We start from the raw sequence: 24,348 nt of genomic DNA on the forward strand, positions 1-24,348 counted from the left end.
CCATCCCTTTATTTTGAGCCTGTGTGTGTTTGCACGTGAAATGGGTCTCCTGAATACAGCACATTGATGGATCTTGACTCTTTATCCAATTTGCCAATCTGTGTCTGAGAACCTCATGCTTCCTGATGACTAGTCTCACACATTTATTCTTGAAAGCCTAGAGGAAGGAGCATTGTTATATATAGTGGCTAATTGGAAAAATTAGCTGCTATTGCTTTGAGAAGAGATTACACTAGCACCGTTAGCCAATGTGATCCTCTAGAGTGGCAGTGGACAAATGGCCTGTTTTGGTGCAACCTGGGAACCAAGAATTAAAGGATTGGAAACAAGAAGAATATATGGCAGAGATGTATGTGACCCACAAAGCCTAAAATATTTACTCTCTGATCCTTTTACAGGAAAATTTGTCAACCCTGCTCTAGAAGGACTTCTTATTGAAGCCTGAACACCTGCTACTTTAAAAAATAAGTTAATCATCTTGCTGGTGGTTTGTGCTGCTTCTCATGCATATGTGAATACACACACATAAACACAAACGCATACACACACACCACACAAATCTCTAAATTAACCTGACTTCTTACCATAGTTCCCAATCCCATGACAGTGAACTGTCCCGTTGAACAATAACAAAAATTCTAGACTTCTCTGATTCAGTGTTCTTGACTTAAATTTACATTTTGTATTTGTTTAATTTTTAATTATAGGAATGTATAAATTCTCTTTTCATCAGGGAATATATGTTAGTGGTTGAAACACGAAGTTTATGAAGTATGAACATAAACCTGATGAAAATTCTTAAGCAAGTGAGGAAATATTCAAACAACCTGAAATGATAGAAGGTGGTGACACACTGGAATTTCTCTGAGACTCGCCACAAGGGGAGGAATGAATTCAACCCAAGGTAGAGTGGGAATGAAAAGATGACAGGATGGGCTGGGCACAGTGGCTCATGCCTGTAATCCCAGCACTTTGGGAAGCCAAAGTGGATGGATCACCTGAGGTCAGGAGTTCAAGACCAGCCTGGCCAACATGATGAAACCTCGTCTCTACTAAAAATAGATAAAAATTAGCCCAGCATGATGGCACACACCTGTAATCACAGCTACTGGGGAGGCTGAGGCAGGAGAATCGCTTGAACCCAGGAAGTAGAGGTTGCAGTGAGCCAAGATTGCGCCACTGCTCTCCAGCCTGGGCAACAGAGCAATACTCCATCTCAAAAAATAAAAAATAAAAATAAATAAATAAAATAAAAAATCACAGGATGTACACAGAGGTGTATTTAAAATATAAGTTTTATTGTAGAGATGCAAATGAGTATAAATGTTGGTATCTCTTACGTGTGAGAACCCTAGGCCCTAATTACATGAAACCCTCACTCTTGAAATTTCATTTAAACGTCAGTCAATACAGCAAAATGATAATAATAGGGGACCTCAGCACCTTACTTTCGGCAATGGACAGAACATCCAGATAGAAAATCAAGAAAGAAACATCAGAGTGAAACCACACTCTAGACCAAATGGACCTCACAGACGTTTACAGAACATTCCACCCAATAGCGCAGAATATACATTCTTCTCATCAGCAAATGCTACTTTCTCCAGGATAGGACATATGTTATGCCACAAAACAAGTCCCAACAAAATTTTTTTACACAGTTGAAATTATGTCAAGTCTTTTTTGTGACCACAACAGAATAAAACTAGAAATCAGTAACAGGAGAAACTTTGGAAACTATACAAATACTTGGAGATTAAAAAATGTACTCCTAAACAACAAATGGGTCAAAAAGAAAAAGGAAATTGAAATGGATTTCTTGAAACAAAGAAAAATGGAAGCGCAACATACCAAAACCTATGGAACACAGCAAAAGCAGTTCTAAGAGGGAATAAATTCCTACATCGAAACATTGAAAGGATCTCAAACTACCCATGGTTATGCCTCAAGGATCTAAAAAAAACAAGAACAAACTAAACCCAAAATTAGTAGAATAAAAGAAGTAATGAAGATCAGAATAGAAAAAACAAAATAGAGAATAAAAGAAATACAAAAGATCAACGAAACAGTTGGTTTTCTTGAAAAGTTAAACAAAATCAGCTATAATTCCAACACTTTGGGAGGCCAAGGCAGGAGCGTCGCTTGAGGACAGGAGTTTGAGATCAACCTGGTCAACAGAGAGAAACCCTATTTCTACGAAAAATTTTAAAAATTGTAAGATAAATTAGCCAGGCATAGTGGTGCGTGCCTGTAGCTCTAACTACTTGGAGGCCGAGGCAGGGGGATAGCTTAAGCCTAGAAGTTCAAGGTTGCAGTGAGCTATGATCACACCACTGCACACCAGTCTAGCACTCCAGCCTGGGTGACAGAGCGAGATGCTGTCCCAAAAAAACAAATAACATAAACAAGATCAACAAACCTCTACTTAGACTAAAATTTTCAAAAGTTTCAAATCAGAGACGAAAAACAAAACATAACTGATACCACAGTAATAACAGACTATTATGAACAAGTATATGCCAACAAAATAGAAAACCTAGAAGAACTGGATAAATTCCTAGACATGTATAACCTATCAAAATTGAATCATGAAGAGACAGAAAATCTGAACAAACTAATAATGAGAAATGAGGTTGAATCAGTAGTCAAAAGTGTCCCATCAAAGAAGAGCCAAGGACCTGATGCATTTACTGCAGAATTCTATCAAACATTTAAAGAAGAACTAATACCAATCCTTTTCAGACTATTCCAAAAAAAAAAAAAGAAGAGGGAGTTCTTCCAAACTCAACCTGAGTCCAGCATCACCCTGATACTAAAACCAGATAAGGACATACACAAAAATTTATGGGCCAATATGCCTGATAAACATAGCTATAAAAATCTTCAACAAAATAAAACCAATCAAAATTCAACAGCACATTAGAAGGATCATTCACTATGTCCAAGTGGAATTTATTCCGGGAATGCAAGAGTGGTTCAACATACACAAATCAATAAATGTGATACATCACATTAACAGAATCAAGGGGAAAAAACATACAATTATTTTAATCAACACAGAAAACAGCTTCGATAAAATTCAAGATCCTTTCATGAGGAAAATTCTCAACAAATTGTGTATAGAAGGAACATACCTCAAAACAATAAAGGCCATATATGACAAACCCACAGCTAACATATTAAACAGGGAAAAACTGAAAGCTTTTCCTGTAAAATCTGAAACAAGACAAGGATTCTCACTTCCACCACTTCTATTCAGCACAATACTGGAAGTTCTAGGCAGCAAGTAAGTAAGAGAAATAAAGGGCATCCAAATTGGAAAGAAGAAAGTCAAATTGTCCCTGTTTGCAGATGACATGATTGTATATATAGAAAGCCCCAAAGACTCCTCAAAAAAAAAAAAAAATGTTAGAACTAATAAACAAATTCAGTAAAGTTGTAGGATACAAAATCAACATACGTAAATCAGTAGTGTTTCTATACACCAATATTATCTGAAAATTCAAGAAAGCAATTCCCTTTACAAAAGCTACCAAATAAATTAAAAACCTAAGAAATTTAACCAAGGAGGTGAAAAATCCTTACAAAGAAAACTATAAACCATTGATGAAATAAATTGAAGAGGACACAGACAAATGGAAAGATATTTCCTGTTCATGGATTGAAAGAATTAACATTGTAAAACTGTCCATACTACCCAAAGTGATCTACACATTCAATGTAATCCTTATGAAAATACCAACGACATTCTTCACAGAAACAGAGAAAACCATCCTAAAATTTATATGGAATCAGAGAAGACTCCAAATAGCCAAACCAATCTTGAGCAAAAAGAACAAAGCTAGAGGCATCACACTACCTGACTTCAAAGTATGCTACAAAGCTGTATCACCAAAAGAGCATGGCACTTGTGTAAAAACAAACACATAGACAGATGAAACAGAATAAAAAACCCAGAAATCACACACTTATAGTCAACTGATTTTCAGCAAAGTTACCAAGAATACACATTGTGGAAAGAACAATCTCTTCAATAAATGGTGCTGGAAAAATGATAACCACATGCAGAAAAATGAAACTAGACCCCTGTTTATCATCAATGACAAAAATCAACTCAAAGTAGATGAAAGACTTAAATGTAATACCTGAAACTATAAAACTACTAGAAGAAAACATTGGGGGAATGCTTTATAACATTGATCTGGACAAAGATTTCTGGGGTAAGACCTCAGAGACTCAGGCAGCAAAAGCAAAGATAGACAAATGGGATTACATCAGACTAAAAAGCTTCTGCACAACAAAGGAAATAATCAACAGAGTAAAGAGACAACCTGCAGAATGGGAGAAAATATGTTCAAAATATGCTTCTGACAGTCAAGAGCTTAATATCTAGAATATATAAGGAACTCAATTTAGTAGCAAAAAAAAGAAAAGGATGTGATTCTAAAACAGGCAAAGGACTTGAATAGACATTTCTCAGAAGACATACAAATGACCAACAGGTACATGAAAAATATTCCACATCACTAATTATCAGGGAAATGCAAATCAAAACCACAATGAGATATCATTTCACCCCAATTAGAATGGATATTCTCAAAAAGACAAAAAACAATTGCTAGAATGGATGTGGAGAAAAGGGGATGCTTATACACCATTGGTGGAAGTGTAAATCGGTATAGCCATTATGGAAAAGAGTGTAGAGATTCCTCGAAAAACTAAGAACTACCATATGATCCAGCAGTTCTACTATGATGTATCAAAAGGAAATGAAATCAGCTTGTCAAAAAGATATCTGCACTTGCATGTTTATTGCAGCATTGTTCACATTAGCCAAGATCTGGAGTCAACCTATCAACAATTGAATGCGTAATGAAAGTATGGTATATATACACAATGGAATACTACTCAGTCATAAAAAAGAATAAAATCCTGCAATTTGTGGCAACATGGATGAACCTGATGGGCATTATGTTAAGTGAAATAAGTCAGGCATAAAAAGACAAATACTGCATGCTCTCATTCGTGTTATCTAAAAAAGCTGATCTCAGAAGTAGAGTAGAGAAATGGTTACCAGAGGCAGGGGAGGTAAAAGGAGGGGGGATGGTGGGGAGAGATTGATCAATGGTTACAAAATTGCCCATTGGTCATTTTAATAGATCATCGTTACTTTTTTTTGGTAACACCATTATCAAGATATAATTGACATACTATATACCATTTGACCACTTGAAGTATGCAATTCAGTGGTTTTTAGTTAGGAGGAATACATTCTGGTGTTCTATAGCACAGTAGGGTGACTATAGTAAACAATATTATAGTGCATATTTCAACATGACTAGAATATTCTGAATATTCCCACCACAAAGAAATGATCAGTGAGATGATGGATATGCTAAATACCATGATTCAATCATTATACCATGTATACATGTATTGAAACATCTCATGGGGCCCCATAAATATGTATAATTTTGTGTCAATTAAAAACAGTTTTTAAAAGAGTCAGTCATACAAATCCTGAAGTTAGGCTGAGTCAAAAGAACTAGCCGTGAACTATACAGTGAATAGCACTAACAAAGATTTTCTCAAAGCTGCTTGTGAGATCATTTTGGAAATCCTTGGAAAGAGGAAACTCAAATAATAGAAGAAATTTTGATGATGCTCTCCACTGTAGACATATTTGAATAGATTGTCAGTCAAAAGAGGCAGGTTAATTTAGAAAGATGTCCTTATCAAACAAGATTATCCTGTGATACACATTGCTGTGCTCAAAAGACAAGCATGAACCTCTGAGAAACTGTATTAGCATGGTAACTTACAGACTGACAAAAGCCCAAATGTTAATGATTTGACCTCTTGATAATTGTTCCATTTTTTTGGTAGCATCCTTATCAAGATATAACTCACATATTATATCATTCACCCACTCAAAGTGTGTAATTCAGTGGTTTTTAGTATATTCACAGAGTTGGGCCAACATCAACACAATCTGTTTTAAAATGGAAACTGCTGTATCTTTCTGTCTTTGTTTGCCTGTTCTGGACATTTCACATAAGTGGAGTCAGATCATATGTGATCTTTTGTGACTTCTTTCACTTTGTACATTTTCAGGTTTCATTTGTGTCGTAGCATGTATCAATACTCCATTCTATGGCCAAATATTAGGTCGGTGCAAAAGTAATTGTGGGTTTTTCCATGATATTTCATTGTTTGGATTTTTAAACTATTTATTTATTTATTTATTTATTTATTTTTGAGACAGGGTCTCTGTTGCCCAGGCTGGAGTGCCCAGGCTGGAGTGCCTGATCACAGCTCACTGCAGCCTCGACCTCCCAAGGCTCAGGTGATCCTCCCACCTCAGCCTCCTAAGTAGCTGGGACTCCAGGTATGTGCCACCACACCATGCTAATTTTAAGGAATGGCCAAACCGCTTGCCAATGTGGTTGCACAATTTTATGTTCCCATTAGCAGTGTATGAGGGCTCCAGTTTCTCCATGTCCTCACCAACACTTGTTGCTGTCTTTGCTTTTTTATTATAGTCATTCTCATTGGTGTGAACTGGTACCTCACTATGGCTTTGATTTGCATTTCCCTGGTGACTAATGATATTAAGCATCTTTTCATATGCTTATTGGTCATTTGTGTTTCTTCTTTGGAGAAATGTTTATTTAGTTCTTTTACCCATCTTTCACTTGTACAGATGTTTGATCATTGTTTGCCTATCAAATTGTAGAAACATGATTGAATACATATTTATTGGCTGAATAGATGGAAGAATAAATCACTATATTAAAAGTTGATGCCAACCGGGTATGGTGGCTCACGCCTGTAATCCCAGCACTTTGGTAGGCTGAGGGGGGCAGATCACGAGGTCAGGAGTTTGAGACCAGCCTGGACAACATGGTGAAACCCTGTCTCTACTAAAAAATACAAAAAATTAGCTGGGCGTGGTGGTGGGCGCCTGTAGTCCCAGCTACTCAGGAGGCTGAGGCAGGAAAATGGCGTGAACCCAGGAGGCGGAGCTTTCAGTGATCCGAGATCACGCCACTGCGCTCCAACATGGGCGACAGAGCGAGACTCCGTTTCAAAAACAAAAAAGGGGACGTATGTAATGCACAGGTATATACTGGCTTGGGCAGAAGAGGGTTGCTAGCTGAATTGCTTATTCTCCTGTTGGAAAACAATTAAATAGTAGGAGGTACTGACAAGGTAAAAACAAATCCAAACCGAATAAAGTGAATAAATTCACCATTCAACTAATAGGGTTTTCAAAAGTGGCTTATCTGGCAGAATTTTTTCAAGTTTAGACACTTAATCAACAACTCTGAAGGTTTTTGTTGTCAGTGTAAGATCGCTCTGCAGGGAAAACAACATTTGAGAATTAGATGAAGACAGTAGGTCATAAGTCTGATCAGTCCTTTGGGATTTTAAATTCATATTCAGGCAACAAAAGCTTTAGTAATGTAAGAAAATTTTAATTTTTAAATAGTCTTTTCACATTAAAACCAGTTGTCTCATTAAAAATGTTTCCAGTCAAATAACACAGCCAGTGGTTCAGAGGCACTTTCCTTACCATAGACACAAGAGACCTAATCTCTGAGCAAGACACAATTATAAAACATCCTCCAAGAACCACAGAAAACATTGCCACTTTATGGCATTCTGGATATCACTCCTCAAATTAAAAATTGTTGCTAATATTGTGACATTTCGATAAAAAGGAGCCCTGTCTGAATGCGATAGAACATCTTTTCTTTAGAATTTACCCAGTTGTTCAAAATTGACAAATTCAGTGAAATAACATCTCACCTGGAAGTCAATGAGATAGGCAATAAATATTTTTTTCTCATGGCTATTAAAATAATTTCAATTAAAATAATTGGGCTCTGGCTAATTTTCTATCATGACATCTATACAATTTAAATATTTTATACACTTAATAATGAAGAATCCAAAATTTTCATATGTAAGGTAAAATAGAAGACTGAGCCGAGACTGTTTGCTGCAGCCATGCCTCTAGGCCTCATAAGAAGTTTCACTCTAAGCAGCTTAGGCCGCTTTGAGAAGTTCCAGTATTCGTGGTTTTGGCTTCTCCATCTCTTGCATGAATTAGAAAGCTCCCCCTTTACTAGATCCTCATAGCAGGTTCCTAGCAGGAAAGAGACCATGAAGCTTGCATGAAAACATCTCATGTACCCCATAAATACATATGATTACTATGTACCCTTAAATTTAAAAAATAACATGAATTAAGCTGGGAGTTTTGAATAGAATTAGCCTAGTGACTATTTACAGAAATAATTTTCAGAGGAAAGGGTTAAGTAGAGATGTTGAGGCAGACAAGGATTTGCAGTTACAGGAAGCCAATGCAGAAAGTACTGGAAAGTAATTTTTTAAATATATGTGTTTTGGGCCAGGTGAGATGGCTCACACCTGTAATCCTAGCACTTTGGAAGGCCAAGGCAGGTGGATCACCTGAGGTCAGTAGTTCGAGACCAGCCTGACCAGCATGGCAAAACCCCATCTCTACTAAAAATATACAAAAATTAGCTGGGCGTGGTGGCATGCACCTGTAATCTCAGCTACTCAGGAGGCTGAGGCATAAGAATGACTTGAACCCAGGAGGTGGAGGTTGCAGTGAGCCAAAATTGTACCATTGCATTTCAGCCTGGGTGAAGGAGTGAGACACTGTCACACACACACAAAAAAGAATATATGTGTTTTTAATATTTCATCTTTATAAAAATAAAATATTTTAATGTTATTTAAGATACAGAAGTATATTAAATACATACTTAAGATGCATTATACATATATATACAGATATACATAAACACATACATACACATCTTATCCTTAAAGAACTGCAACATTTAATGTATGTTTAATCAGAGAAAGTACAGCTGGCCCTGAAATAACATCCTTTCATGCTAATGTTGATGAGGGAAAAAAAACCACTTCCTGCTTGCTGGGACCACTGTCTGTGTGGAGTTTGCACACGTTCCCCATGTCTGCCTGAGTTTTCTCTTTTCCTCCTGCTTCCTCCCATATCCCACAGCTGTGCCCGTTAGGTGAGCTGGAATGTCTATATATGGTCCCAGTGTGAGTGAGTGAGTGTGGGGGTGTGTGAGTGGCCCTGCCATGGGATGACATCCTGTCCAGGGCTGGTTCCCACCTGGTGCCCTGAGCTTCCAGGGTAGTCTCCAGCCACCCGTGAGCCCGAACTGGAATCAGTGGGTTAGAAAAGGAATGAATGAGTGAATACAAACTATTGTCAAATAAAAATTTGTAAATTAGATGATAATCATACAAATGCACGACACTGAACATTGCACTACAAAAGCCCTTCTCAAGCCTGCCAGATCTGTCATTGCTTTTGAACTGTGTGGTGGTAGGAGGTGCTGCTTAAGATTTTCTGCTTTGTACACATTTATTTCTCAATTTAACCTGCCCCCTCTATGCCCACCATTTCTCACTAATGCACCAAAAATTGAGTAAATAATTATCTTGTTTTTATTAACCTTTTTAAATGTATATGTAGCTCACATTTATTTCAGTGTTTAATATTAGAAGTGTTTGAGGCCTTTATTCAGAAGTTTGATGTTTTTGTGACCAGGAACATGCCATAGGAACTTCACTCTTGTTTATATCAATTAGTCAGTGGTAAAACTGGTTTCTTCATATGTTGTTTTGCTTAAAGTCACAGTTTGCAAGTTTGTCAATTACATCAAGGACTTACTGTATAATAATAAAAGCTAATATTTGTTGTTATAGGTCTTTTATATGATTGTATTTAGTTGTTACAGTGACACTATGAGGTGAGTACTATTATTGTCAGTATTTCACATATGAGGAAACTAAATCATATAGAGATTTGGTGGGTGATTGCTGATCCTGCTGTAGTTTAGGAAATTTGGGAGTAGCTGAAAAATTCTCAATCACCTGAGCTTCTGGCCAAGGTCCATTATAAGAATACAGGAATGGAATGACACCGTAGTATCAGTTATGGGTCATAGGAGTCTCCTGAAAGTCTGTGTTTTGCTCCGTTTAGGTATATCAGGATTGGAGATAAAGAATGTGAATTTAACAAGAACTTTCGCCTTATCCTTCACACAAAATTGGCAAATCCTCACTATAAGCCGGAATTACAAGCTCAGACAACTCTCCTCAATTTCACAGTCACAGAAGATGGTCTAGAAGCCCAGCTGCTGGCAGAGGTTGTCAGTATTGAAAGGCCAGATTTGGAGAAACTTAAGGTAAAAATGTTTACGTCACCACCAACACTTAGTCGGCATTTGCTTTGCACAAATCATAGTGCTAGACATGGAAGTATAAAATAGGATTCCTGCCCTCTAGAATCCTGCAATCTAATTGGGAAAAATAAGTATACATGTTAAAAGTTAAACAATTCAAAGTTGCTCTTCATAAATGCTAGATTGTTACGTTTATGCCACACGTAGGAGATAGGGTGGCTCTGGATCTTGTTTGAGGGCAAACAAAGAGGCATACGAGTCATGTAAAATAGAGGTATGTGCCCAGGTATGTTGGAATGTAATCGACTAATTTAGCCTGGGCTAAAGAATGAAAAAGAGGTATAATGAAGCAAGCTTGGAAAAATTAAGGACCTGGTAGCTAGTTGTGACTAGTATTCAAAGGGACATTTATGGCCCTAAGTATATTAAGAAACAATGCTGAAAATAATTAAATTTAGTGTTATATACAGAAAACAAAGCAACATAGCCTTAAAATATAGAAGAAAGGCAATAATAAAGATAAAATCAGAAAATACTGACATAGAAAATAGACAGAAAAGATTAACAAAATACAAAAGCTAGTTCTTTGGCAAGAAGGGGTGAGGAAGTGATATAGTAGATATATTTCCATAAGAACTAGTGAAGAATAAAAGATAAAAGGCAAGTAAGAGAAGACAAAGGCATATAACTACACGCAGATTAAAAACTATAAAGGAATGCTATGCTCAGGTTTTTTTTGTTTTGTTTTGTTTTGTTTTGTTTTTTTGAGACAGAGTCTTGCTCTGTCACCAAGGCTGGAGTGCAGTGGCACGGTCTCGGCTCACTGCAGCCTCCGCCTCCTGGGTTCAAGCGATTCTTCTGCCTCAGCCTCCCGAGTAGCTGGGACTACAGGCATGCACCACCACGCCCAGCTAATTTTTGTATTTTTAGTAGTGATAGGGTTTCACCATATTTGCCAGGCTGGTCTCAAACTCCTGATCTTGTGATCCTCCAGCCTCAGCCTCCCAAAGTGCTGGGATTACAGGCATGAGCCACCACACGCGGCCATGCTGTGCCCAGCTTTCTAACAATAAATTTGAGTATTGAAACGGTGATGTGAAAAATAAAAAGAATTTATGTGCTAACCTGGGCAAATTTGGCAATAGTGTGTCTCAAAAATTTAAATGAGATATATTAAGAATTAAAACAAGGATTTATATTTCAGATGTTAGAGATTTATGGCCTACATTTTGGAACTTGAAAGGATTTCTTCACACAGATGAACAACATTATTCATATTTTGAAAAAGTAAGCTAGAATACTTTTTCTTAGTATAAATCAGGGGTCTGCAAACTGTGGCTTCCATGCCTAATTTGGCCTGCCACCTCTTTTTGTTAATAAAATTTATTAAAACACAGCCATGGCCAAACACAATGGCTCATACCTGTAATACCAACACTTTGGAAAGCTGAGGCTGGATCACTTGAGGGTAGATCACTTGAGGCCAGTTTGAGACCAGCCTGGCCAACATGGCAAAACCCCATCTCTACTAAAAATACAAAAAATTAGCCAAGTGTGGTGGTGTGCAACCGTAGCCCCAGCTACTGAGGAGGCTGAGGTACAAGAACCACTTGAACCCAGGGGCAGAGGTTGTAGTGTGCCGGGATAGTGCCACTACACTCCAGCCTGGAGGACAGAGCAAGACTCTGTCTCAAACAAAAACAAAAACAAACAAAAAACGGACTTGTTCATATATTTACATATTGTCTATGACTGCTTTTGCACTATAATGGCAGAGTTGAGTAGTTGCAACAGATACCTTATGGCCTACAAAGCCAAAAGTATTTATTATCTGGCCCTTTCCAGAAAACGATTGCCACCCTGGTATAAATCAGTGGTTCTCAAACTGGGGGTCCTGGAACAGCAGCATCACCATCAGCTGGTGCTGATACAAATACACTTTAAATGCAAATTATCTGGCCACACCCCAGATCCCATTAAATGAGAAACTCTGGTTGGGGGTCCAGCAATCATATTTTACTAACCCATGCAAGAAATTCTGGTCCATGCTCATAGTCTCTGTGAGGCTGCTTTACTTGGATTTGCCACTGCAGCAGTTGCCATGTAGGCAAAGACAGCCATGGGATCAAGGCTGGGTATGAGTGGATATGGTTCCCTGAGGCCGCCTTACAAATGTGCTCACTTTCAGTGGAACTGCAACATGCCAGGAGTGAGTCATCCACCAAGTCAGAGTTCAAAGGACTGCTGGCTTGCTGCCTTGTGCACTAATTGCCAAGCTGGATCAGGGACCGTGTCTGTAATCAAGGCACCACCAGACCTATAAGAAAATAGTATTTTTTTTTATGTTAGCATAAAAACGTTGCAGGAGTTCTTGTGTTCTGAATGTCAGACTCTTATTGGATCTGTGACTTATAAAAATTTTCTCCCATTCTGTGGGCTGTCTTTTCACTTTCTTGTTGGTGTCCTTTGAAGCACAAAAGTTTTTAATTTTGGTAATGTTCAGTTTATTTTTTCTTGCTTGTTTTTTGGTATCATATCTAAGAAATCATTAACTGACAGTTGGTGAAGATTTATGTTTTCTCTTAGGAGTTGTGTAGTTTTGGTTCTTACATTTAGCTCTGTTGTATATTTTGAGTTAATTTTTGTACATGGTGTGAAGTAGGGGTTCACCTTCATTCTTTTGCCTGTGGCTATCTAGTTGTCTCAGCATCATTTGTTGAAAAGACTATATTTTCTCCCTTAAATTGCCTTTGATCCTTGTTAAAGATCAGTTGGCCATATTTCATATGAATAGATCAGTTGGATCTATTCATATTTCTGCGTTCTCTATTTCATTCCATTGATCTGTTTGTCTGTCCTTTTATCAATATCACACCGCCTTGATTACTGTAGCTTGATACTCTGGAAGCCAAGTAGTGTCAATTCTCTGACTTTGTTTTTCTGTATATTTTTGATGATTCTGGATCTTATGATTTTTAATATAAACTTTAGAATCAGATTTTCAACATCTATAAAATAATGTACAGATATTTTGAATAATATTGTGTTGAATTTCAGAAACGAATGACTTAACAATAATGGCTTCACAATATTCAGAATGGCTTAACAATATTGAGACTTCCTATTCATGATCATGCAATATCTCTCCATTGTTTAGATCTTTGATTTCTTTCATCAGAGATTTTTAGTCCTCCAGACAGATCTTCAACATACTTTGTGAAATCTATACCTAAGTGTTTCATTTGTTTGGTACTAATGTAAATGGCATTGTGTTTTAAATTTCAAATTCCAATTGTTTAAAGCTGGTGTATAGAAGAGCAATGGCTTTTTTATATTAATCTGTATCCTGCAAATGTGCTATACCTGCTTATTAGTTGCAAGAGGCCTTACGTTCATACTTTGGGATTTTCCACATAGATTATCATGTCATGCGTGAACAAAGACACTTTTTTGTTCTTCCTTCCCATTCCATATACCTTTAATTTCCTTTTCTTGTCTTAATGCATTAGTTAGGACTTCTAATACAATGTTGAGTAGGAGTGGAACCTTGCCTCGTTCCTGATCTTACGGCAAAAGCATCTAGCTTCTCACCATTAAGTACAATGTTAGCTATGATTCTCTTCTTTTAGATCTTCTTTATCAAGTTAAGAAAGTTCCCCTCTATTTCTAATTTGCTGAGAGTTTTTTATCATTAAATTACTGTTAAATTTTATCAAATGTTTTTTCTGCATCTATTGATATGACTACATTTTTCTTCTTTAGCTTGTTATATATCATTACTTCACTTTTGAACCAGACTTGCATACCTGGAATAAATCCCACTTGGTCATGGTGTTTAATTATTTTTGTACATTGTTGGATTTGACTTGCTAATTTTTTGAGGATGTTCACAACTATGCTCATCAGAGATATCGGTCTGTAGTTTTTTTGTTTTTTCCTGTAATGGGTTTATCTGGTTTTGGTCTTAGGGTAATGCTTGCCCTATAGAATGAGATAGGAAATGTTCCCTCTGCTTCTATTTTCTAGAAAAAATGTAGAGAATTGATACTATTTCTCCCTTAACTCTTTTCTTCCAGTGAAATCATCTGGACCTGGTGCTTTCTGTTTTGAAAGGTTATTAATTATTGAGTTAATTTATTTAATGCATATAGGCCTTTTCAGATTATGTATGTATTTTTGGTAGATTCTGCCCTCCAAAGTATCAATTCACTTCATCTAAGTTATCAAATTTGTAAGCATATAATGATTTATAAGATTCTTTTATTATCCTTTAATATTCATGGAATTGGTATTTATGCCCCTCTTTCATTTCTCATACTAGTAATTGGTGCCTTCTCTTGTCTCTTGGCTAGCCTGGCTAGAGTATTATAAATTCTGTTGATCCTTTCAAATAATCAGCTTTGGATTTTATTTTCTCTATTGATTTTCTGGTTAAAATGTTACTGACTTCTGCTCTGATTTTTATTATGTATTTATAAGCTTGCTTTAGGTTCACATTGCTCCTTTATCTAATTTTCTAAGGTAAAAGCTTAGATAAATACCTTTAGGTTTTCTTCTCTACTTTTCTAATATATGCATTCAATGCTATAAATTTCCCTTTAACCACTGCTTTTGCTGAATCTCACAAATTTTGATATGTTGTATTTTTGTTTGCATTTATGTCAAAATATTTTTAAGTTTTTCTTGAGACTTCTTCTTTGACCCATGTGTTATTTTAAACTGTGTTGTTTAATCTCCAAATATTTTTGAATTTTAAGCGTTCTGTTACTGATTTCTTATTTAATTTTGTTGTGGTCTGGAATATACTTTGTATGAGTTCTCTTCTTTTAAACCTTTTTGGTGTGTTGCTTGGTCCATCTTGGCAAATGTTCCATGTGAGCTTGAGAAAAATGTATATTCTTCTGTAAGTGGATGAAGTAGTCTGTCAGTGACATTCGATCCGGTTGATTGATGATGTTGCACAGTTCAACTATATCCTTGCTGATTTTTTGCCTGCTGTATCTGTCAATTATGATACAAGGGTTTTGAATTGTCCAGCTATAATTGTGGACTTGTTTATTTCTCCTTGCAGTTCTTAGTTTTTGCCTTCTGTATTTTGACACTCCATTATTAGGTGCATACACATTAAAGATTGTTATGCTTTCAACCGGATGCAGTGGCTCACGCCTGTAATCCCAGCACTTTGGGAGGCCGAGACGGGCGGATCACGAGGTCAGGGGATCGATACCATCCTGGCTAACATGCTGAAACCCCATCTCTACTAAAAATACAAAAAAAAAAATTAGCTGGGCATGGTGGCGGGTGCCTGTAGTCCCAGCTACTCGGGAGGCTGAGGCAGGAGAATGGCGTGAACCCAGGAGGTAGAGCTTGCAGTGAGCTGAGATTGCGCCACTGCACTCCAGCCTGGGCGACAGAGTGAGACTCTGTTTCAAAAAAAAAAAAAAGACTATTATGCTTTCAGGGAGAGTAGACCCTTTTACTATGTAATGCACTTCTTTGTCCTTAATAATTTTTCTTATTCTGATAACTACTTTGTCTTAATACAGCCACCCCAGCTTTCTTTCGATTAGTGTTAGCATGATATATCTTTCTCCATCTTTCTCTCTCTCTCTACTTTTAATTTTTATATTTAAAGTGGGTTTTATAGACAGATAGTTAGGTCTTGTTTTTTATCTACTGTGTCAATATAATTCATATTTAAAGAGATTGTTGCTATAATTAGATCAATATCTACCGTATTTTTATTGGTTTTTATTCATTATACTTGTTTCTCACTAGTTTTGTCTTTTTCTCTTCTTCTGCCATCTTTGGTTTTAATTGAGCACTTTCTGTGATTCCAGTGTCTTCTGTCTTAGCTATATATATTGCGTGCTCGCTCTCGCTCACTTGCTCTCTCTCTCTATATATAGCTGTAATATTTATATATTACAATATGATATATGTATTTTGTATTTGTAATAATTTTTCTTTTCCTTCTCTTTGGCCTTCTTTGGTTTTAAGCATTTTATATGATTCCAATGTCTCTTCTCTCTTAGCAAAATATATTGCTATATATAAGTACAGTATAAATTGTATTTCTTTAAAAAAAATTTTTAGTGGTTACCTTAGCATTTGCAATATACATTTACAACTAATCTAACTCCATTTTCTTTTTTCTTTTTTTTCTTTTTTTCTGAGATGAGGTTTCACTCTTGTTGCCCAGGCTGGAGTGCAATGGCACAATCTCGGCTCACTGCAACCTCTGCCTCCTGGGTTCAAACGATTCTCCTGCCTCAGCCTCCCGAGTAGCTGGGATTACAGGCATGCACCACCATGCCCAGCTAATTTTGTATTTTTAGTAGAGATGGGATTTTGCCATGTTGGTCAGGCTAGTCTCAAACTCCTGACCTCAGGTGTTCCACCTGCCTCAGACTCCCAAAGTGCTGGGATTACAGGCATGAGCCACCATGCCCAGCCTCTAATTCCATTTTCAAGTAACACTACTGCCTCATTGTTAATGCAGTTATCTTTTAATAGACATTCTCATTTCCTCCCTCTCATCCTTTATAACAATGCTTTCATTCATTTCATTTATCCATAAGTTATAATCAGTGACTATATGCTATTATTACTGTTTTGAACAGACAGCTCAATTAATAAACTAACATTTTATCTTCATTTACTCCTTCTCTAGTACTCTTTCATTCTTTACATAGATGTGAGTTTCTGACCTATATCATTTTTCTTCTCTATGAAGAAATTTCTTTTTAACATTTCTGGTAAGGCAGGTCTACTGACAACAAAATCCCTCAGTCTCCTTGGTCTAAGAAAGCTTTTATTACACTTTACTTTTGAAGGATAATTTTATAAGATACAAAATTATTTGTTGATTGTTTTTTTCCTTAAACATTTTAAATATTTTACTCAACTCTCCTTTTTGCATAGTTTCTCAAGAGAAGTTCCATGTAATTCTTATCCTTGTTCCTTCGTAGATAAGGTAATTTATTTCCTGTGGACTCTTTCAAGATTTTGTCTTTGTCTTTGATATTATGCGGTTTGAATATGAAATGACTAGGAGTTGATTTTTTGGCATTTATCCTGCTTAATGTGCTATGGGTGTCCTGGATCTATGGTTTGGTATCTTTCATTAATTTTGAAGAATTTTTAGCTACCATTATTTCCAATCTTTCTTCTGCTCATTTTTTTTCTTTCTTCTCCTTGTAAGCATCTCACAGTTCTTGGATATTCTTTCCTTTTTAATTTTTATTCTTTTTTTTTTTTTCAAGTATCTACTGACATATGTCTAAGCATACTGATTCTTGTCACTGTGTCTAGTTTACTCATGAGCCCATCAAAAACATTCTTCAGCCGGGCACGGTGGTTCACGCATGTAATCCCAGCACTTTGGGAGGCCAAGGCAGGTGGATCACAAGGTCAGGAGATTGAGACCATCCTGGCTAACACGGTGAAACCCCATGTCTACTAAAAATACAAAAAATTAGCCAGGTGTGGTGGCGGGAGCCTGTAGTCCCAGCTACTCGGGAGGCTGAGGCAGGAGAATGGCGTGAACCCGGGAGGCGGAGCTTGCAGTGACCCAAGATGGCGCCACTGCACTCCAGCCTGGGCGACAGAGGAGACTCTGTCTCAAAAAAAAAAAAAAAAAGAAAAAGAAAAAAAAATTCTTCATTTTTGTTAGGTTGTTTTTTATTTCTAGCATTTCCTTTTCATTCTTTGAGTTTCTATCTCTACTTACATTGCCCATGTGGTCTTGCATGGTGTTCACTTTTCCATTAAACCCGTTAGCACATTAAGTAGTTATTTTTAACTCCCAGTTTGATAATTCCAAAATTTCTGCCACATCTGAGTCTTGTTCTGAGGCTTGTGTTCTGTCTTCTTCTTCTTCTTTTTTTTTTTTTTTTTTGCCTCTAAGTATACCTTGTACTTATTTGTTGAAAACCTTGAAAACCAGACATGATGTATTAGATAACTGTCACAAAAGTAAATAGCGCTTTAGTGTGAGGTTTTATGTTTCTAGGGCTAGGAGTTAAGGCTGTGTTTCATGTTCATTTAGCTTCAGTTTTACCTGGTGTCCTTGTTTTTGTCTCCCTTGTTGTCCTTAGGTTTCCCTAAAAACTGATTTTTAAATAGAATCTGTGCTTTGCAAATCTCTCAGTTATAATCCACTGATATTATACTGGAGTCTGTCAATGTGTTGGTAAGATATTATGGAGGGGAAGCATTCTTTTATCTTATAATTAAATCTCAGGGTTTTTTAGGAGCCCTGAATCACTGGGATGTGGCCTTCAGAAGAGTTACTTAGCCTTTTTTAAAGGACAGGAATTCTGCCTTCCCCAGTGATATGGTTTGGCTGTGACATCACCCAAATCTCATCTTGAATTGTAGTTCCCATAATCCCCGTATGTTGTGGCAGGGACCCAGTGGGAGGTAACTGAATCATGGGATTGGTTTCCTCCATGCTGTTCTTGTGATAGTGAGTGAGTTCTCGTAAGATCTGATGGTTTTATAAGGGGCTTTTCCCCCTTTGCTGGGCACTTCTCTCTGCTGCCGCCAAGGAAAGAAGCACATGTTTGCTTCCCTTCCACCGTGATTATAAGTTTCCTGATGCCTCCCCAGCTATACAGAACTATGAGTCAATTAAATCTCTTTTCTTTTTAAATTACCCAGTCTCAGGAAGTCCTTTATCGCACCTTGAGAACAGATTAATACATCCAGGTCATATTAGGCACTGGCCAAGTAGTTTCCCTTGTGGGCAGGCTTTGGTTAAAGAGAACAGAAAGTTCTGGACATATTTAAAATGGTTACTTTCCCTCTGAGCTTATGTCATAATGGTTACTTTTCCCATCCTTAGCCCAGAGCTGATGTAGATTTTATCTGACCTTCACTGTAAGAACCGGATGGCATTTCCTGGAGGTAAAACTCAAAGAAGTGTAGAGACTACGAAGACTGGGCCCCTCTGAAGTTTTAATTCAAGCTCTACTTGCATGTCAGTGTTCCCTAGAAGCTGTGATTCTCTGTGTTTGCCTGTTTTTAGGATGGCAATTTGTCCTGTGACCTCCATTGTCTGATGTATGTAGGAAGAATTGTTGATGAGTTTTTTTCCTATTTTGAGAACGGAAATGAGACTTCTAAGCCTTTATATGTCTGAGCAGAAACCAGAAGTTTCTGATGTTTTCTTAAACAGATTCTTCCTGTGGTTCATGATGTTAAATTATTGTTAAGCATTTATACTCTGCACCCTGGAGTGCAACTAGATCTTAACATACCTTCTGAAGTTTTTTAAAGAATTTCTAAAAATTGTGATTGGTATGATTTTAATGTTAAGAGTGTTTTATTATATACTGATTCCATGAAATTTGTGATTAAGGAAACTCTGGTTTAAAAACATGTACTTGTCCAGGCGCAGTGGCTCACGCCTGTAATGCCAGCACTTTGGGAGGCCTAGGTGGGTGGATCATTTGAGGTCAGGAGTTCGAGACCAGCTTGACCAACGTGGTGAAACCCCGTCTCTACTAAAATAGAAAAAAATAGCTGGATGTGGTGGCAGGCACCTGTAATCTCAGCTACTCGGGAGGCTGAGGCAGGAGAATCGCTTTAACCCAGGAGGCACACGTCGCAGTGAGCCAAGATCATACCACTGTACTCCAGCCTGGGGGACAGAGCAAGACTTCCTCTAAAAAAAAAAAAAAAAAAAAGTACTTAACCACCATTTCCCACACTTTTCTTGGTTTTTATTAGTTGGTATTGACAAAGCACCAAAATGACTTTAAAATTGAGCTCAAGTATCTGGAAGACGATCTCCTTTTGCGCCTTTCTGCGGCAGAGGGAAGCTTTCTGGATGACACCAAACTGGTAGAGAGATTGGAGGCAACAAAGGCCACCGCGGCAGAGATAGAGCGCAAGGTAGGAAGGGCAGAGGATGCCTGGCAGATTCTAATGGTCTGTTCGAATGAGACATATGGGGTGGGCACTGTAATCAGACTTGGTAATTCCTCTAAGAGGACCAGTGTGTGGAATTCAGGTGATTTAATAAGCTGCAGTTGGACTGTGTAGGATTGTAAATGGAGATGGAGATGGTTGAATGTGTACTTCTCCTAATTCCATAGAGATCTCATTCAAATTAGACACTGTCCGGCTATTATTTTTCCTGGGTGACCAAATGTGAAGAAAGCTGAGGCCTGCTGGCTTCTATGGCTGAAAATCTGAAAAGCCTTAGCATCCGGCTCTTCCAAACTCATATCCTACAGTTTCTCTGCAGGTTCTCCAAGCTGTTGGACATTTTAAAGAAATTCTTAGAGTGAAAGTTTTGTTTACATGCCTGCCGTGGCAGGATACTGAGCAAAGGATAATCTCTTGCTGTACTCAAATGCACTATTCACCCCAGCAAAATGACATTTCCTAAAAGCCAGTAGAAATTTTTATTAAATAGGCTTCCTGCTAATGTCCAACGTGGGTCCCAATATGCCTTATGTGTGATGTGCACTTTGGACTTTCACAAATGACCGTTAACCCTTAAAATGCCATTGTTTCAGTGTGAATTAGACCCTTATTTGCTTTCTGGAATATCCTTATTACTAAGTAATCTATTAATTACCCAGCAGAAGCTGTGTCACTACGCATCCTTTATATTTGTCTTAAAGTAAGCGAGGAAATGGAATCCCAAATTACTCTGTCTTTTCAAGTAAGTGAATATTAGGTGTCTCCTAAGATGGTAAAGTTAGAACAATTAAGTAAATTAACTTAGCTTTGAAGTTAACTTCTAATTGTCTCTTAAAATGTGTCTTCCTATCTTCTTAATATATCACCATGTAGTGACTTCCTTCTCTGCCCTACATTTTATTTCCTTTTATACACAAATATTATGAGTCAACTCTATAGAGAAGGTTGGGGAAAATACTGTATCCTATGGGACCAGCAGTAGTCCTAGATAAAAGAAATAGATATTTGAGCCTTGGGTAAAACTGATATGTTGGTTGATGGTGGTGGTGGTTTTTCTTTTTTAATTATCTCTCTGAATGTACCCGGAGGCTAATACATAAAGATAAACTAAATGGAAATATATGGACATATGGATGATCCAGTGCAAAGTTAGAATTAGGCATGAGAGTCTCTATATTAAGGCTTTTTAGTAAGCATAAGTTACTGGGTATATTATTGACCTTGACTGCTTTTGTATGCTTTGTTGCCTAATGAAGTTATTGGCAATGAATTGACCCAGCAGACTTTTAAGAGCCATCCCTGGGAGGTGATATAGCTGGGTTATTAAGCCTTGAAAGAGAGAGGGGAGGCAGGAAGGTGACATTACTCAAATTCTGTAGAACTGAAAACAACTAGGTTTGTTTAATCTGTAACCTAGAAAACCACTAGAGTTATGTCCATTCTCACTGAAACTCAGTTTATTAAAAAAATTATTTTAAAATATGAATGTAATCATTTTAGAAAAGCTCGAGCACATGGATGCCATGCATGTTATCTATTTTAATACTCACAATTTTTCATTTCAGGTACGTCCTTCCATTCCTTGGATATGCGTAGAGAATATGAAGAGTAAATAAGTTACTTATTTTGTTTGATCCCACCATAGGTGATTGAAGCCAAAGAAAATGAAAGAAAAATCAACGAGGCCCGAGAATGTTACAGACCAGTGGCAGCAAGAGCATCTCTTCTTTATTTTGTTATTAATGACCTCCAAAAAATCAACCCCCTCTACCAATTCTCTTTGAAGGTAATGCTGAATGAGCTAAGAAATATGGAAAACTTCAGGAGTTCAATTTGTTTCTGGAAAATTGGAATTTATTTTATTATTGATAATAATAATAACTATTATTACTATTATTGAGACAGAGTCTCACTCTGTAGCCCAGGCTGGAGTGCAGTGGTGTGATCATTGCAACCTCTGCCTCCCATATTCAAGCAATTCTCATGCCTCAGTCACCTGAGTAGCTGAGACTACAGGAGTGCGCCACCACACCTGGCTAATTTTTGTATTTTTAGTAGAGACAGGGTTTCGCCACGTTGCCCAGGCTGGTCTCGAACTCCTGACCTCAAATGATCTCCCCTCCTTGGCCTCCCAGAGTGCTGAGAGTACAGGCTTGAACCACCGCGCACAGCCAGAATGTATTTTTAAGCCATCGGTGTACCCAGTAAGGAGTCATGAGGATCTGGTTAACAAAATAACAAAAGCAAAATTCTTATTCTCAGGAATTTTCATTTATAATTTTCAGTAAGGCTTTGAGGTAATTAAACTATGCATACGGCATCATATTATATTGGTGTATTGCTCCTGAGCAGACTCTTAATTTTTTTTTTTTTTTTTTTGGGACGGAGTCTCCCTCTGTCGCCCACGCTGGAGTGCAGTGGCGTGATCTCGGCTCACTGCAAGCTCCACCTTCCGGGTTCACGCCATTCTCCTGCCTCAGCCTCCTGAATAGCTGGGACTACAGGCGTCCGCCACCACACCTGGCTAATTTTTTGTATTTTTAGAAGAGACGGGGTTTCACCGTGTTAGCCAGAATGGTCTCTATCTCCTGACCTCGTGATCTGCCCGCCTCAGCCTCCCAAAGTGTTGGGATTACAGGCGTGAGCCACCGCACCTGGCCAGCAGACTCTTTAAGGGAATTTTCCTTGAGGCTCCTATTTTGTCTTTGTGAAAATATGTCTTGGAAAGAGAATGCTCATATTTCTTTGCTAAAGAAAGAAAAATAATAAGAACAACTATTTATTAAGTCACTATTACATGCAAGGCATTTTTATACTTTGGCTCATTCTTTATCCCTATTACATCTCAATAAAAAATATCATATCCCCATTTAAAAAATAAGGATGACATTTTCAAACTTTAAATAAATTGCCCAAGAATTTACATTTGTTATTGTAAGAGCCAGCATTTCAACCTGTAACTGTTTCCAAAGCCCATGCTCCATACCTTGTACCACGCTGCTGCCTGCTGGGCAGTGCTCATTCATTCTGTTCATCTGTTCATCCGTTTTTAGACAAATGTTTATTATGATCAATCATGTCAGATGCTTGTCACTTGAGTGTATAGTTTTGGACAAAACATAAGGGTGGAGGTATATCTATAGTAGATACATATAGATATATATGTACACGTAGATATAGTTCCACCTTTATGATCATACATTTGTTTATAAAAGTAGAAAGTATTGTAAGACAGAATGATAGAGGTGGAGAGGCTGCTCTACTGGGGGCTCAGGGAAGGCCTCCCACAGGAAGTAACGTTTATTTCTGAAGGATAAGTAGGACTTAGCTATGTAAAGAGCGTTTGGAGAAAACAGAAATGTGTGAGATGAAAGAATTCAGGGATTCCAGGTAGTGAGTGAATTTCTGTGGCTGCAGGGTAATGAGCAAGGGAAAAGGTAGCAAGAAATGAATCTAGAGAGGTGGGAAAGACTGAATCACGCAGAGTTCTGTAGACCACTGTGTGTGGAATTTGGGGATTATATTCTGTGTGCAACAAGAAGCCACTGGAAGATTTCAGGCAGATAACTGATGTGATGACAAAAGACTCAGAGTTACGTGAACAGACCTGAGATATGATTTGAAGCTGGAATCATTGGCTCTTGGAGATGGACTGGTTATGGGCAATAATAAAGAGGAAAGGATCAAGCATAACTAGCAGGTTTCCTAACAGTACAGAACTAGTATGCAAAACTTCTAACAAGCACAGTGTGGTTGGAGTTTGAAAGTAACCATGTGTGAGGAGAAGAGTAAAACTAAATCATCAGTGTCAGCCCAGTATTGCCCAAATTCCAAAACTACACTAAGGCATTACAATAAAAGAAAAATACTGGGCAGTCCCCCTTGTAAACATTGTTGGTAAACTCCTCCAGAAAATGTTGGCAAATTGAATCCAACCATATATAAAAAGCACAATGTATCACGACCAAGTGGAATGTATGCCAAGAATCAAATTGGTTTAACATTCAAAAATCACGAAGTGTAATTAATAAGTTAACAGAATAAAAGAAAAAAAGCTCATATGGTCATTTCAGTTGATGCAAAGAACTTGAAAAATTTCAACAAATGAGTTAAAAATAAACAACCAACTCTCAACTAATGAATAGACGGTAACTTC

The 24,348-nt window shown here is 37.5% G+C and overlaps 1 protein-coding gene across 1 annotated transcript in view; it reads left to right on the top strand.

Annotated features, from left to right (window-relative positions):
* DNAH11 (dynein axonemal heavy chain 11) overlaps positions 1-24,348 on the top strand; it is a 363,428-nt gene that overhangs the window by 294,752 nt on the left and 44,328 nt on the right. The window contains exons 66-68 of the mRNA XM_063815260.1: positions 10,055-10,259; positions 19,992-20,156; positions 21,838-21,978. Coding sequence (XP_063671330.1) covers positions 10,055-10,259; positions 19,992-20,156; positions 21,838-21,978 — 511 coding nt within the window. The remainder of the gene's footprint in view (positions 1-10,054; positions 10,260-19,991; positions 20,157-21,837; positions 21,979-24,348) is intronic.

Source organism: Pan troglodytes, chromosome 6, assembly GCF_028858775.2.
Source record: "Pan troglodytes isolate AG18354 chromosome 6, NHGRI_mPanTro3-v2.0_pri, whole genome shotgun sequence".
NCBI lineage: Eukaryota > Metazoa > Chordata > Mammalia > Primates > Hominidae > Pan > Pan troglodytes.